The 13,535-nt window shown below is 35.6% G+C and overlaps 1 protein-coding gene across 1 annotated transcript; it reads right to left on the reverse strand.

The window, feature by feature from the left end:
- Nucleotides 1-844: 844 nt before the first annotated feature.
- On the reverse strand, nucleotides 845-5,513 carry LOC131641544 (peptidyl-prolyl cis-trans isomerase CYP21-4-like). Its single transcript, XM_058911852.1, has 8 exons — nucleotides 5,323-5,513; nucleotides 4,688-4,844; nucleotides 4,100-4,142; nucleotides 3,873-3,923; nucleotides 3,634-3,719; nucleotides 1,793-1,915; nucleotides 1,522-1,672; nucleotides 845-1,378 (listed from the first exon to the last, which is right to left on the reverse strand). The coding sequence occupies exons 2-8, from the start codon at nucleotides 4,837-4,839 to the stop codon at nucleotides 1,292-1,294; spliced, it is 693 nt and encodes a 230-aa protein (XP_058767835.1). The 5' UTR covers nucleotides 4,840-4,844; nucleotides 5,323-5,513; the 3' UTR covers nucleotides 845-1,291.
- Nucleotides 5,514-13,535: the final 8,022 nt, after the last annotated feature.

The raw sequence follows: 13,535 nt of genomic DNA on the forward strand, positions 1-13,535 counted from the left end.
ATTCACGTTTGAATAAATTCTGTAAAGGTAAATTAAACTATAAATTTTAAAATAAAAAACACATTTAGACTTAAAAACTAAATATTGTATCTTCAAATAGAATTAATTTTAAAAAACTTAATCAATTCTATTATAGAGCAATCAAATATGTCAAAATCTATTCTACACGTCAATTTTCAATGTTCCAAATGTGAAATCAAACATACACTCATTGATTTGTTGTTGGGTCACTAGTATCTCAGATGTAGGGATGACAATTAGGCATACACACTCCATTTAAACCCGTTCAACAAGAAGCTGCAAAAAACATAAACGGGACAAAGCAGACTTTGTTAAAAATGTGGGTCTAAGACCTTGCGCCTCCCCCGAAAAAAATGAGAGTAGGGCAGACCCTCAAACATTACATCTTCTAAGCCTAAAAATTATAAATTTCCATGTTAATGTCCACACCTGCCAAAAAATGGGACGGACGGGCGGACATATAAGATGCTGGCTAAAAACATTGGGTCGTTCCGCAAAAATATAAGAGTAAAATGAACATGTCCGACGGGTGAAATCCATTTTACCACCCCTACTCAGTTGTGTTATTTTCAAAAGGCTGAACTAAGGTACCCAAGAATGAAGATACATACACAAATCCTAAAGTCTAATTCAAACTGGAAGTCTGGAACCATCGTCTTGCAAATGAAACAGTTAGCATATATTTATACAAGAGTATATCATGTCATTAGTACAAATAAGCTCTTCAAATTGCCCCTTAAAAAAAATCTGATCAATGCTCTTGTTTATAACAGTAATAAAATAGTCAGTATCCAACTATAAATTGAAGTGTAAGTGAAGCATCTTTAAGATAACATTACAAAACTTGGCATTAGTGAAAGTACAAAAGACGTATAAACTTCAAGTTAAGAGTATCTTGTGAACTCATTGAGGCTACAAATAAAGAGTAATGATGCTAAAATAAAAAAGAAAAATAACCAAATCTTACAAGCATACACAAATCCCGCCACCTTTCCTTCTCAAAAATCAAATGAAATAGAAAAGAAGAAAAAAAAACAAATAATGTAACAGAAAGAGGCAAGAATAGGAGATTGCATAACCCCTGTATCACTGTTCATAACTAAAAATAGCAAAAGAAAAAACAACATCAAGGTTCAAAAATTTGATAGATGCCCCCCGGATGAACTTCTCAATGTTCATCATCCCTGTACAACAGATTAGACCGGAGCAGCAAAACAGGTTATAAGTGAAATGTGAGTGCTCGTTGCGCTCTTGATCTAGGAGAGAGCCTTCAGATCTTTTGTTTGAGAGTCACGTCAAGTATTCCAATAGAGATTTTAGGAGTGTAATGTTCATCAGTATCCACTTCTTCAATTTCCTGGAGCAGGGTTATGTGATATTCAATGTCAATTATAATCACGAAACACTTTGATTTTACAGTTTGTAATTATATTAAAAATGATAATTCCTCAGAAGCAGCGAAAATAAGTATTTCAAATGAGATTAAAGATAATTCCTCACCTGAACAACGTCCTCTCCCTTGATGACTTGCCCAAACACAATAAGCTTCTCGTTAAGATCTGGGATCGGTGCAGTTGTAATGAAGAGGTCAAATACTTTGTTGGTGTGTTTGCCCTTCGATGTTCCAAGCATGAACGCTTCGTGTTTCATACTGGTGAATCAAAACATGATATCTATTAATCAGAAAACTATGCAACTCACTGGTAAATCATCACCAAGATGAATATATCTCTTTATATATAAACAGCAAAAACCGAAAGAATAAGAAAACCTTGTAGGTTGCTTTCCTCTTAAGTTCCAATCAGCTGCTCCTGTTCCTTGGCCATCCCCTGCCTGAATAACATAGTGCTTAATTACACGCTGAAAAAGCATCCCTTTGAAGTGCCCTTTTTGACTGCAGACAAATCATAGTTTAGGTTGGAAGCAAAAGCAACTACAGTCTAACAACCAAAAAAAACAAGCTTTAACCCACTAAATTGGGTCTGCTACATGGACCAAACGACGCCATACTGTTTTATCATAAATCACATTTTTATTCAACTCATTAATCTTAAGATTTTTCTTAATAATTTCTTAGAATTTTTCTAGGTCTTCTTCTGTCTTTAGTAATTTGACTACTCTCCATATGATCTATTCTCCATACTATATAAAATTAAAATCTACAGGTCTTCTATCTCTCTCCATGTCTAAACCACATAAGCCGGATTTCCACCATCTTTTCTACGATAGGAACTACCACAATTCTCTCTAATGTTGTCATCTCTAAGCCTATCATATCTACTGTCTAGTCTTACCACACAGTCAAGCCCAACGCAACATCCCCATATTCACTACATTTCTTTTATTCTAGAGTTGGTTCTTTACCGTCCAGCACTCCACCCCATACAATATCCCCAATCTTACAGTTGTACGATAAAATTTTCTCTTCAACTTGAGTTGTACTTTTGTATCCCATAAAACACTTCTAATGAACAACCTACTAAATATATTGATACCAAAAAAGTTTAGAAATACAGACCCCCCAAAGAGTTGTACCAAACAGAAAAGTTAGCACTGATATCATGCAAGCGTTGGCCTCACAAACAGAGATATATATTCTATGATAGGCAGCTCTACTGGCACAAACTGTAAGTGCACAAAGATGTAACAAACAAAACTATCTTCCATATCAAAATGTACAATTTTCTGAATTTTTTTAGCAAGATATTTAAAACACGTTACAGAGTTCCTCACGATTAAATTTTAGCAATCTGACAGGGATACAAGTGAATACATTTCACTGGTAAAATTTTGAATAATTGTGATAGTGAATTTGTGCTATATTATGACTTTTATTTACACTAATAACCTCAATCAAGTACAAATGCAGAGTACAACTATAAAATTCCACATCACTAAATCAAAGGAATTTAAGGAAAATTGCTGTTTTCTACAAGTTATTGCAACAAATTGAACATCAATGTTATTTCAGAGAAACTAAAGTTGAAAAATAGCACAGCATGCTTCGGCCTTCTAAAGACATGAGATAATGTGAGATATTGCTGTGAAATATAGAGAGGGCTTTCAATTTCAAATTGCAAGGACCAAATTACATTTTAGCCTAGATTATAGAACAACAACAACTAAGCCTTATCCCACTAAGTGGGGTCGGCTACATGGATCAACTTTCGCCATAATGTTCTTATGGTCTATTTTCCACCATCATCTCCATTATAGGCGCTACCTTGCCAGTCTCTCTAATATTTTAATTTTTTATTTTATCTTATCGAGTCTTACCACACATCCACCGTAACATCTTCATCTCTGCTAAACTTACTTTATTCTCGTGTTGATTCTTAACCGCCCAACATTATGTCCCATACAAAATCGCAAATCTTACCGCAGTCCGATAAAACTTTCCCTTCAACTAGAGCCCAGTAATAGAAAGAGGAAAAATGTTGTGAACATAATTTAGGATATTCTAATCACCCAACAAAGATCGAATTTCCACCTATAGTATATCACAACAATATCTAAAGTTGAAAAATTCTTCTACTCTAACATCAAGTCTAACCAGACCCAAACAATTCAGCAGCTTCCATATTAAAAATTTGCATGAAAAAAAGTACTTACCATAAGTCGATAAATTCATCAACAGCTTCAGGAGCACTTTCCTTGTACAGTTCTACTATTATCGACCCTTTAGAGGTATTTAAAACCTATACTCATGAAAAAGAAATAAACGAGGTAATAAGATAAAATTTCCTATAATAATTTCAATTAACAAACACTCCTAAACTTTGTTGACGACTAATTTCGCAAAAGAATGATTTAAAGAATTGAATTGAAGCAGTATGGAAAATGAAACTTACAGCATATCCAGGTAGCTCAGATTTCTTTGAGTCCACAAAACTATTTTCACCCTACAAAAGTATATTCACTTCGATAATAACTCCATTCACAAACAAACAAAAAACTATTAAACTTGTAGAAAGCACTATTTAGATGGGATAACACAGTCACACGCGCATAATAGAAGCCCTTAAGATAAAAGGATGTATACACTATGCAAGCATGTCAGATAAAATTAAAGATGTACCTCGTCAGATATTGTCGAGTTGTTTTCTAATTGCAATCTTGATCTGAAAACAGGTAAGAAATAAATTGTTAGGTAACAGATAATGCTCTTCTGAGGTTCCTATCTATATGAGAAAATGGAAGCAACCCTGATGCAAACCAAAAGTGACTTTATCTAAAATCATATAACTAATGCTTGTTCAATTCAAACTCAAGTTAATAAAACTGAAACACAATGAAAAATTGGGAACAATGTGCATGCTTAACAAAAAACAAAAATCTGCCAGAATTTGAGCATAAACCAAAGTGACATCAGAGTAAAGCTAAATGTTCAACCACCACAATAGACAGGGATAGTTCAATCAAGATAGCAGTAAGATAAAGCCTCTAAGCAACAAAATAAAACTTTCAGAAATTCCTCTATCCTATAGCAATAGCATCCCAAATAATCACAGGCATTCCAGAGCAGCAAGTGTCGATGAAGCTAGAGATTAGTTTAGTATTAGTTTCTAAGATATCTTTCATCGCTTTTCTGTCTAAATACACACCACATATCATTTCTCACACTAAGAAATCTCTTTCACTGCTATAACAAAAACCTGCAACTAACCTGTTAGACCAATGTCTGTATGTAGCCAAAAGGAAAAACCCAACCAACACAAGAACCAAAGCATAAAATATAATAGTAGCCGCGCTAATACGAGAAGGTCCTTTCTTCCTTTTGCTTTGCTGTAACAGAGCCTGAGGCTTGATCCTAGCCATTTAACCTAAACGATACCATCATAAACAATATCAAGGTTTAGAAACCAAAAATTCTACTCAATCAAAACAAAAACATCATGATCATAATAACAATTAACAAAAACAACCAAAAAAAAACTCAATTTAACTCAATCCCAATAATCCAAATCTTAACCAAATCAAAAACCAACAAAAACCCATTACACAAAATTTGAACTTTTCAACATATCAGTGAATCTAAAAACTTTTTTGATAAAGAAATAAAATTTCCTATAAAACTAATCGAGAGAACCCCTATTCATATGATCTAAATTCTAATTCTAATACAAGTTAAGATCCAACAATATGGGAACAGTTGCATCCACTATCCACTAAGATTAGGGCATAGACATCAAAGAAAGAAATTACGCATTAATTATTAGAATCCAAAAATGGAATAAAGCAACTACCTAATTTCCTAGTTTAGGGGTGAAAGAAAACAACAGAGAAAGAGATGGAACCTACGAGATTTTTTTGCGGTGAAGTGAAGTGGAGGTTGAGGCAGTGAATGGATCGTAGAAGAAACGAAGTTGGGTTTTACAGAAGGGGGAAATCGACTCGGTTGGTGGTTCGTTTCAACGATGAAATGGAGAAAATTGGTGTATAAGATTGAAATCAAGACTCGGACTTGTTTTCCAATGTTGTTGTGGTCTCATTTTAACATTTTCTAAGGATTTACACGGCAAGATTTTTTTTAAATAATTTTTATAATTTTAGATATCTTTGTTTAAAAAATTATATAAAGAATTTTAAAAAAAATTCTAAGTATTTTTTTTAAAATTAAATATATACAATTTTTATTGAAATGTCAATTTAAAGTATTTAAAAAGAATTTTTGGATATTAAATTTAAAAAAAAAAACACTTAAATTTAAAGTTGTTTCGGGTCTATTGGAGCTAGAAGTAAAAGGCCCAATGATAAAGCAGATGTCACTTCATAAGTATTCAAATTAATTTTCATTCAAACATTACTTTTCGAATTTTTTTTTGAATAACCAATTTTTTAAAAAAAAATTCAAAAATAACAAGTATTTAAAAATAATTACCAAAATAGCAACTTTTTTTTAAAAAAAAAACACGTTGTCGCCAAGAGGGGTGGCGACAACACTTAAAGCCCAATGATGTCGACAGGCCCATTGGCGTCTATGTACAAATACTGAGTGTTGTCACCACCCCCGACGACAACACCTCCCCTATTTTTTTTTCAATTTTTTTATATTATTTTTTTTACCTGCATGCAGTGGTCCCGGTCGCCTCCTTGGGTGGCGACAACACTTAATTGTGTGCAAATTTTTGCCTATATATAGCAGCCTATCATGCAATCAAGAATCATTATTTTCTCCTCCAATTTTTCCATTTTCACTTCACATTATTGATTATGTCTCGCATAAGGCCGAACCCATGGCAACGAACATCATCCAGTCGTCCTGTGCCGGCACCGAAATACAAAAGATGTTATGGGCATGTTATTTATTCTCCGGTTAAACCCCCTATGGCGGTTACGTTTTGGAACATCCGCGACTTCAACAACCTGAAGCGGACTCTGATGTCACAGTTAGAAGGGGAGTACAGTCCCGGTGAAGAAATAAAAAGGATCTAGAGGCTTAGAACAAGGGTGTCGCTTATAACCGGAGAGACGATCCGTTGGTGGGTTGATGTGAAAACCGACCTTGATACTGAACAAATAATGGATGGAACAGATGACATTGTTTTAACCGTTGTAATTTCCTAGATTTTAATTGTTTGTTGTGTTGTTGTTTTAGTCATTGTGTTGTCCTTTCAAATGTTGCCTTTAGGTAAAAAATTATTTCTAGTCCTAGTTTATGTTGTTTGTCATGTGTGTTGTAACTCATCTGATTAATAAAAAAAAGTCCATTTCATTGATAAAATAAATTACAAATATCATTGCACCTAAACACTATGTTGTGGAGCTAGATCCACGATTGGGACATTTGTTCCTATTATGTCCTACCTCACGGCATATTCTACACTTCCTCTGCATTTTTTCAGTGGCGTCCATTTCGGTTCTAATACGCTTGCTGTTTGGTCGACCGCTTTTATTTCGACGCATTAAATCACTGTGCCAAACTGTTTTCCCCTCGTACACAGGCCAATATGCCTTCATCGCTACCACCGGAAAGTAATTGTCGTATACGTTGAGCAACGTTGATACCTTGTAAATTTCTGATACCAATGATAATGCATCAAAGTAAGTATGTGAACATGCTGCAATGACATGGGAGCAAGGCATGTGATAGGCTTGAAATTGGCCACAGTCGCACCTACGATCTGGGATTGAGACGCGATACTGTTGTCGTGGCAGCCCTTGGTTGTGGTCAATTGTTTCTTTGACACTAAAGGTGTGGCCATGACGGTCGAACTCTGTCACTCAATGAGTGTTCCCCTTGGCAGATTCTTGTTATATATATTTCATCCAGACATCGTTGTATACCTGTTGTGTTTGTAACACTGAATTCCACCGCTTACCTCTTGTGGCGAACAAAGTTGCCATTCGAAAATACGTTGCACTAACCATAGCAGTTACAGGTAGGTTTCGTATGCCTTTGAAAACCCCGTTCATTGATTCCACAAGATTTGTAGTCATGTGGCCCCCTAGCCCCATCGTCGTATGACCTAGTCCATCTCGCTCTGTCAATGCTGTCAATCCACCTCCCCGCATCTGGATTTGACAACGCTATTTCACTGCGGTAGTATTGAAATTCAGGTTGGTTTAAGGCATACCCCGCGTTCACCAAATGGTTCTTCAAAAATTTATCTTTGATCTCTCGCATAAAATTTTGTGCGATATGCCTAATACAGTAGACATGCTTAGACGGGGGGTCGTGCCAACCATTTGCCGGATTGTTGTATGCGCTGTCAATAGAAACATGTCTGTCTGAAATCAAACAAAGATTAGATTGTGGAGAAACTCTAGCTCGGAGATTCTTCAGAAAGAAACTCCAAGCAGCAACTGTTTCTCCTTCTACCAGAGCAAAGGCTATTGGAAAAATATTATTGTTTCCATCTTGCACGACCACCATCAGCAATGTTCCCTTGTATTTCCCATACAACCAGGTTCCATCAATTTGAATAATCGGCTTGCAAAAACCAAATCCGATGATGCGTGGTCGAAACGCCCAAAAAATTCTATGGAAGATTCCATTACCTTCGAGAGGAGTTCCGTCTTGGAATTGTGCCAGCAGTGTCTCCAATATAGTAACGGTCCCAGGTGAATACAATTGAAGTGCAACCAGGTAGCGAGGAAGTTGTTGGTAGGATTCCTCCTAGTTGTCGTAGACTATTTCAATTGCCTTCTGCTTCGCTAACCAATCCTTTTTGTACGACGCTCTATATTTGAACACAGAAACGCAATGGGAAATAATCGTCTTCACCTTCAGTGATGGGTCAGCTTCGACGAGAGGTATGATGGTATGACATATCATGTCATGACTTAGTTTCCGATATCTTGCGCCATATTTGTGTTGACGCAAGTGTGGGCTTAAGAAATCGAACGTATCACCCAAGCATTAACTTTCTTCCTAAATGATGCCTTCAGCCTATATCCACACTCCGGGTTTCTGCACAAAATTATGACTCTTTCTGGATTTGAGCGATCAACTTTGAAATCAACACAGTTTGCTAAGTGCCAGTTTTTTATAGCTAGCATACAATCGTCCTTTGAACAAACTTGTTCATTTTCATCATCACCAAACAACTTTCATCAGAGCAAATTGTTTATAACTCCTGCAAACATGTCTCTCCTAACTATGGGTCAAGAGCATCGAGGAACCATTTCAAACATTGCCGAATATGTAAGTTTAAGTAAATTCAATTTATTTGTTTATGGTTCAAACATTTATTTTTTTTAATTAAGTTTACTCATTTCAAACATTCAAATATTTATGGTTCAATATTTTTTTTATAGGATTTCACGAGATTTCGTACCCGTGCGAAACCGATGGATGCTCCCGACCCTTGGATTGTGTCATATGTTGAACGTGCGGGATTTGGGAAGGTAATGAATTTAGTACATACCACAATTGATACCAAGTTTATATTAGCATCGTGTGAGCGTTGGAGGGCCGAGACTCATACTTTTCACCTTCCAACGGGTGAATGTACCATCACGCTAGAGGACGTGTACATGTTATTGGGTCTCTCAACAAATGGAAAAGTTGTGTTTGGAAATGTCCAACAACCGAACGCTCTGTGCGTCGAAATGTTGGGTGTAGATTTAATAAAGGGTGAGGGCCGAGAAAGAGGTAGGGGCCAAGGTATTAAGCTTGCGGGGCTTCAAATACGTTATGACGATCTTAGGTTGGATGAGTTTTCTAGCGAAGAAAATAAACTATATAAAGCTAGAATGTATATTATGTTGTTATTTGGTAGGTTTCTATTTCCCGATGGCACGGGGAATAGTGTCAATTTTATGTACTTGTGTCTGCTTGAGGACATTGATGAAATTAAGACGTATAGTTGGGGTTCGACGGTGTTGGCTTACCTCTATAGCTCCTTGTGCAAAAGTGAAACAAAGGATACTTGTACATTTAATGGATGTGCATTCTTGCTACAAACATGGGGATGGTGGAGAATGACGGTATTAGCCCCTGAAAACCCGCACATTTACGTCTTCCCTTACGCGTCAAGGTAACTTAATGATCTTATTTTAATTAGTGTATTTATTCTATTATTAATTGTAACTATATTGATTTTTATTTTGGGATGTGTTTAGGTTTAATGCAACTGGGTTGGATTACACTAAGACGCCTGTAAACAAAATATTTTTTTACCGCCAACTCTTGGATCGACTTCGACCCCAAGATGCAATACCACTAAAACTTTCCATTTTCTAACTATATTTGTAAAATAAAATATCTTCTATAATTTGAAATTAATATTTTTTTTCTTTGCAGTTTATTTGGAGACCGTACTTGGCACTGGACCATGAACTCGACCCTAGAGAGGCGGCTGTTTGGACGGCAAAATCACCCATCATACGGTTCACCACTGTGGAGATGCACCAAAGTGACCGTGTGAAGCTCCAATTCGGCATGCATCAACGTATCCCCGACCCCCCTGAGAGTTTGGAACCTTGGCATCTGCAAAAGGTCAGCCAACAGTGGTACGTAAAAAATTGGAAGACGTTTGCTAAAGAGCACCGTAAAATACGGGCTCGTCGTTCTACCACTGTCCTAAAATTTTGTGTAGTGCCGGCCGAAATGAAACCAACAGCTGAATATGTCGACTGGTACAGAACGGTCACAAATCCTGAAATGTTTGTGTCTGACCCTTTCTATTTGGCGGACCCGCGAGCACAACAACCATATTTCCAACAACAACCACATATTTTCCAACAACAACAACAACAACAAAATTTCCAACAACAACAACCGCCACCATATTTCCAACATCAACAACCACCACCAAATTTCCAACAACAAAATTACCCACAACAACAACCACCAAATTACCAACAACAACCAATAAACCAACAAGCACCTACTTACCAACAACAACAACAACAACAATTCCAACAATACCACCACCAACAACCATTTCAAACTCAACCACGAACTCAACGCTTCCAAGAACTCAATATGGCGGGCTCTTCCAGATCACCCCCACTTACCCCCGACATAGGCATACAAGAAGAATACCCGCCATACAACTCATTTGACCAACAAACATCACAATACCCCAACCAACCATTGAACTTCAATACACCACCACAACCAATGTATTTTAACCAACCTGAATCCACCACCAACTTCCAAAGACCAAACTTCGAGGCCGCACCCACTAGGAGAAATTTCAACCCACCAAGACAAAGCTTTGAAGGCGTCGCGGGCACCCGCCTTTCCTATAGCGGGAATTCTAGAGGTCAAGGACGGCTCACAGATTTTGTAGACCCGGAATGCATTGAGGGGCCGTCGACTCAAACACAAGAGGAACCAAATAGAGGGGGCGTCGCAGGAATAAGGGAGCACTCCCAACTCGTGATCCTTCTACACGAGTTATTAGACAACCTGAGTGCGGATCGTACCATGGTCCACGCGGTCAATAGAAATTTTATTATTACCATTAATGTATTTTGTACTTTTTTTAGTTTTAATGTACTTTTTTAATTTTAATGTACTTTTTTTATTATGATTAATGGTTAATGTATTTGGTACTTTTTTATTTATTTATATTATTTTTCCAAACTAAAAAAATAGTTAAAAATAATAGGTAAAATAAATTATACAAAAAAATTGAAAAAAAAATAGGGGAGGTGTTGTCGCCGGGGGGGTGGCGACAACACCTGTTTTTTGCATGCATTCACCAGGCCCATTGGCGACTTCATTGGGCTTTAAGTGTTGTCGCCACCCCCCCCTGGCGACAACGTGTTTTTTTATTTTTAAAAAGTTGCTATTTTGGTAATTATTTTGAAATAGTTGTTATTTCTGAAAAATTTTTAAAAAAATTGGTTATTCAAAAAAAAAAAATTCTTACTTTTCACTTTCATACTAACTTGAGCATTGGGATGCTAACATTGTAGGCCAGTCTCCTCTCACTACATTAGAAACTTCGAACCACTGCAACAAACTCTAAATCCATATTTTCCTATCAACTCCAATTCCAACACATAACATTGATTTCATCTATTGGGAGTTAACTTCTAATTCTTGCGATTGTCCACGAACAAACTTCTTTTTATTCAATCTAATCTCCTCCGTTAAAAATTCAGATCTCCTTCAATCGAAGCATGTATCTCCATTTCCTAATCACTTATGTCAAATTTCAAACTCTCCTTCATCATGTTACTCAACGATTGCTGCTTTCAAAGTTGCTCGTTATGTTGTCCAACGAATGTTGGTTAAGAATATGGAGTAAGAAAATAGTCTAGAGGGGGAAAATAGACCCTTAAAAAAACTTCGACTAAATTTTTAAAAAAAATAGAATATCAGAGGTTTTTCAAAAATACGCACATAAGGTTTATAACAAAAAAATATGAAGATTATACTATTATTGGATTATGATCACATCGACAAATAAACAATTCACAAAACTCACAAATTGTTCAATAATGAATAATGAAACGATTGTGTATTATACGAGATGTGTTATATACGATATTTCAATTATGATCGAATTCTAACAACACTAGATTTCCAGAATTTAATCACCACTAAAGCTCAATTAGGCCTCAATTCTAACAAAACTTAACTTTATGTAACGCTACTAAATGAATAAACGATAAACTACGCTAAGAATTGAAAACCTAAGCATGCAATATCCTACGAAAAATTAAATGCAAGTGTGTGTATGTGTGTGTGTGTGTGTGTGTGTGTGTGTGTGAGAGAGAGAGAGAGAGAGAGAGAGAGAGAGAGAGAGAGTACATTGAGATATATAGTGGTTCGTTGTTCGTCCTCATTTTTCCTACCCCACTCTTCAATAGTTTCTCATTGGAACCTGCTTTGCTCCTTTTTAATTTGACAAATATTCTAAGAGTTCATACAATCACCGATCCACAATAATGCTGAGAAAAATAAATCTCATATATGGATCTTGACTTATATAAAGCGTAATGACAAACTCTGTTGCATAATCTTTACTTGATTCACGCTTCTTGAATCTTCCAGTATCACTAATCTACTCACAGTCTTCGTGTGTGGCAATCACCTCTTGATCCCACCAATTTCTTTAGCGATGCATGTAACGCCCCGATATTTTAATATTTTATTTGATTAATTATGGTTTATTTGTATTTTAATGTAATTATTAATTGTGATAATTAGATAAATATTGACAATTGGTGTGTGTGAACCCGAGATGAGGGTGTAAAGGATAACTAGAGGCTAGTAGAGACTAATTAAAATTATTAGAGTTTATTTTAATAATTAAAATAATAGTTTTTTATTTGATTAAGTGTAAAATAAAAGCTCCATTAGGTCAAATAGTAATTTATGAAAAATAGAGGAGATGAAGGAGTAAAAATGTTAGTAAAATGAGAGGTGAAATTATAATTATTACTATATTTACCCTAAGTATATAATTAGGAGTATAACCTAGAGTTTTAGCTTTTTTTTTTTATATCAATACGTAGAAATTGGGAAAAAAGAGAAAGCTGCAGAAAAACCTAAGGGGAGCGATCAATCTAAGAAAGAGAGTAAGGTGTGATTAAAAAAAGAAGGAGAGTGAGGTGGAATTCCAACGGCAAGAAAGCTCAACGATCAATTACGAGGTAAAAGGGAGGATAACTTTTATTAAAAGGAGCTTATGCATGACGGGTAGGGTAAAGGAGTCCTTAACCTTCAATAGGGATGATGATTTTGATGAATTCTATGTTTTTATTCTTATTTTGGTCGTATGATTGTGGCCAAAAGGTTTATCCTAAAATCCTTTTTAATGTGATTATTGATTACTTTTGTATTGTATTATTGTTGTTTTATTGAACCTTTTGATATCTGTTAATATCACGTGATGATATTGATAATTTTGTGTTATATGAGAAATTGATGTTTTGATGATTTTATTGATGTTAATTTTATCTGATTTGGCGCACATAATTCTGATATTTCTATGGTGGCCTATGACAATTTTAATAAGGTATAAATATATAATATACACATGTATATCTAGTATGATTTATAGAAAGTAGATATTGTTGTGCCATTGTGAACTAAATTGACAAACTAA

Source organism: Vicia villosa, unplaced genomic scaffold (assembly GCF_029867415.1).
Source record: "Vicia villosa cultivar HV-30 ecotype Madison, WI unplaced genomic scaffold, Vvil1.0 ctg.003828F_1_1, whole genome shotgun sequence".
In the NCBI taxonomy this organism is placed as follows: domain Eukaryota; kingdom Viridiplantae; phylum Streptophyta; class Magnoliopsida; order Fabales; family Fabaceae; genus Vicia; species Vicia villosa.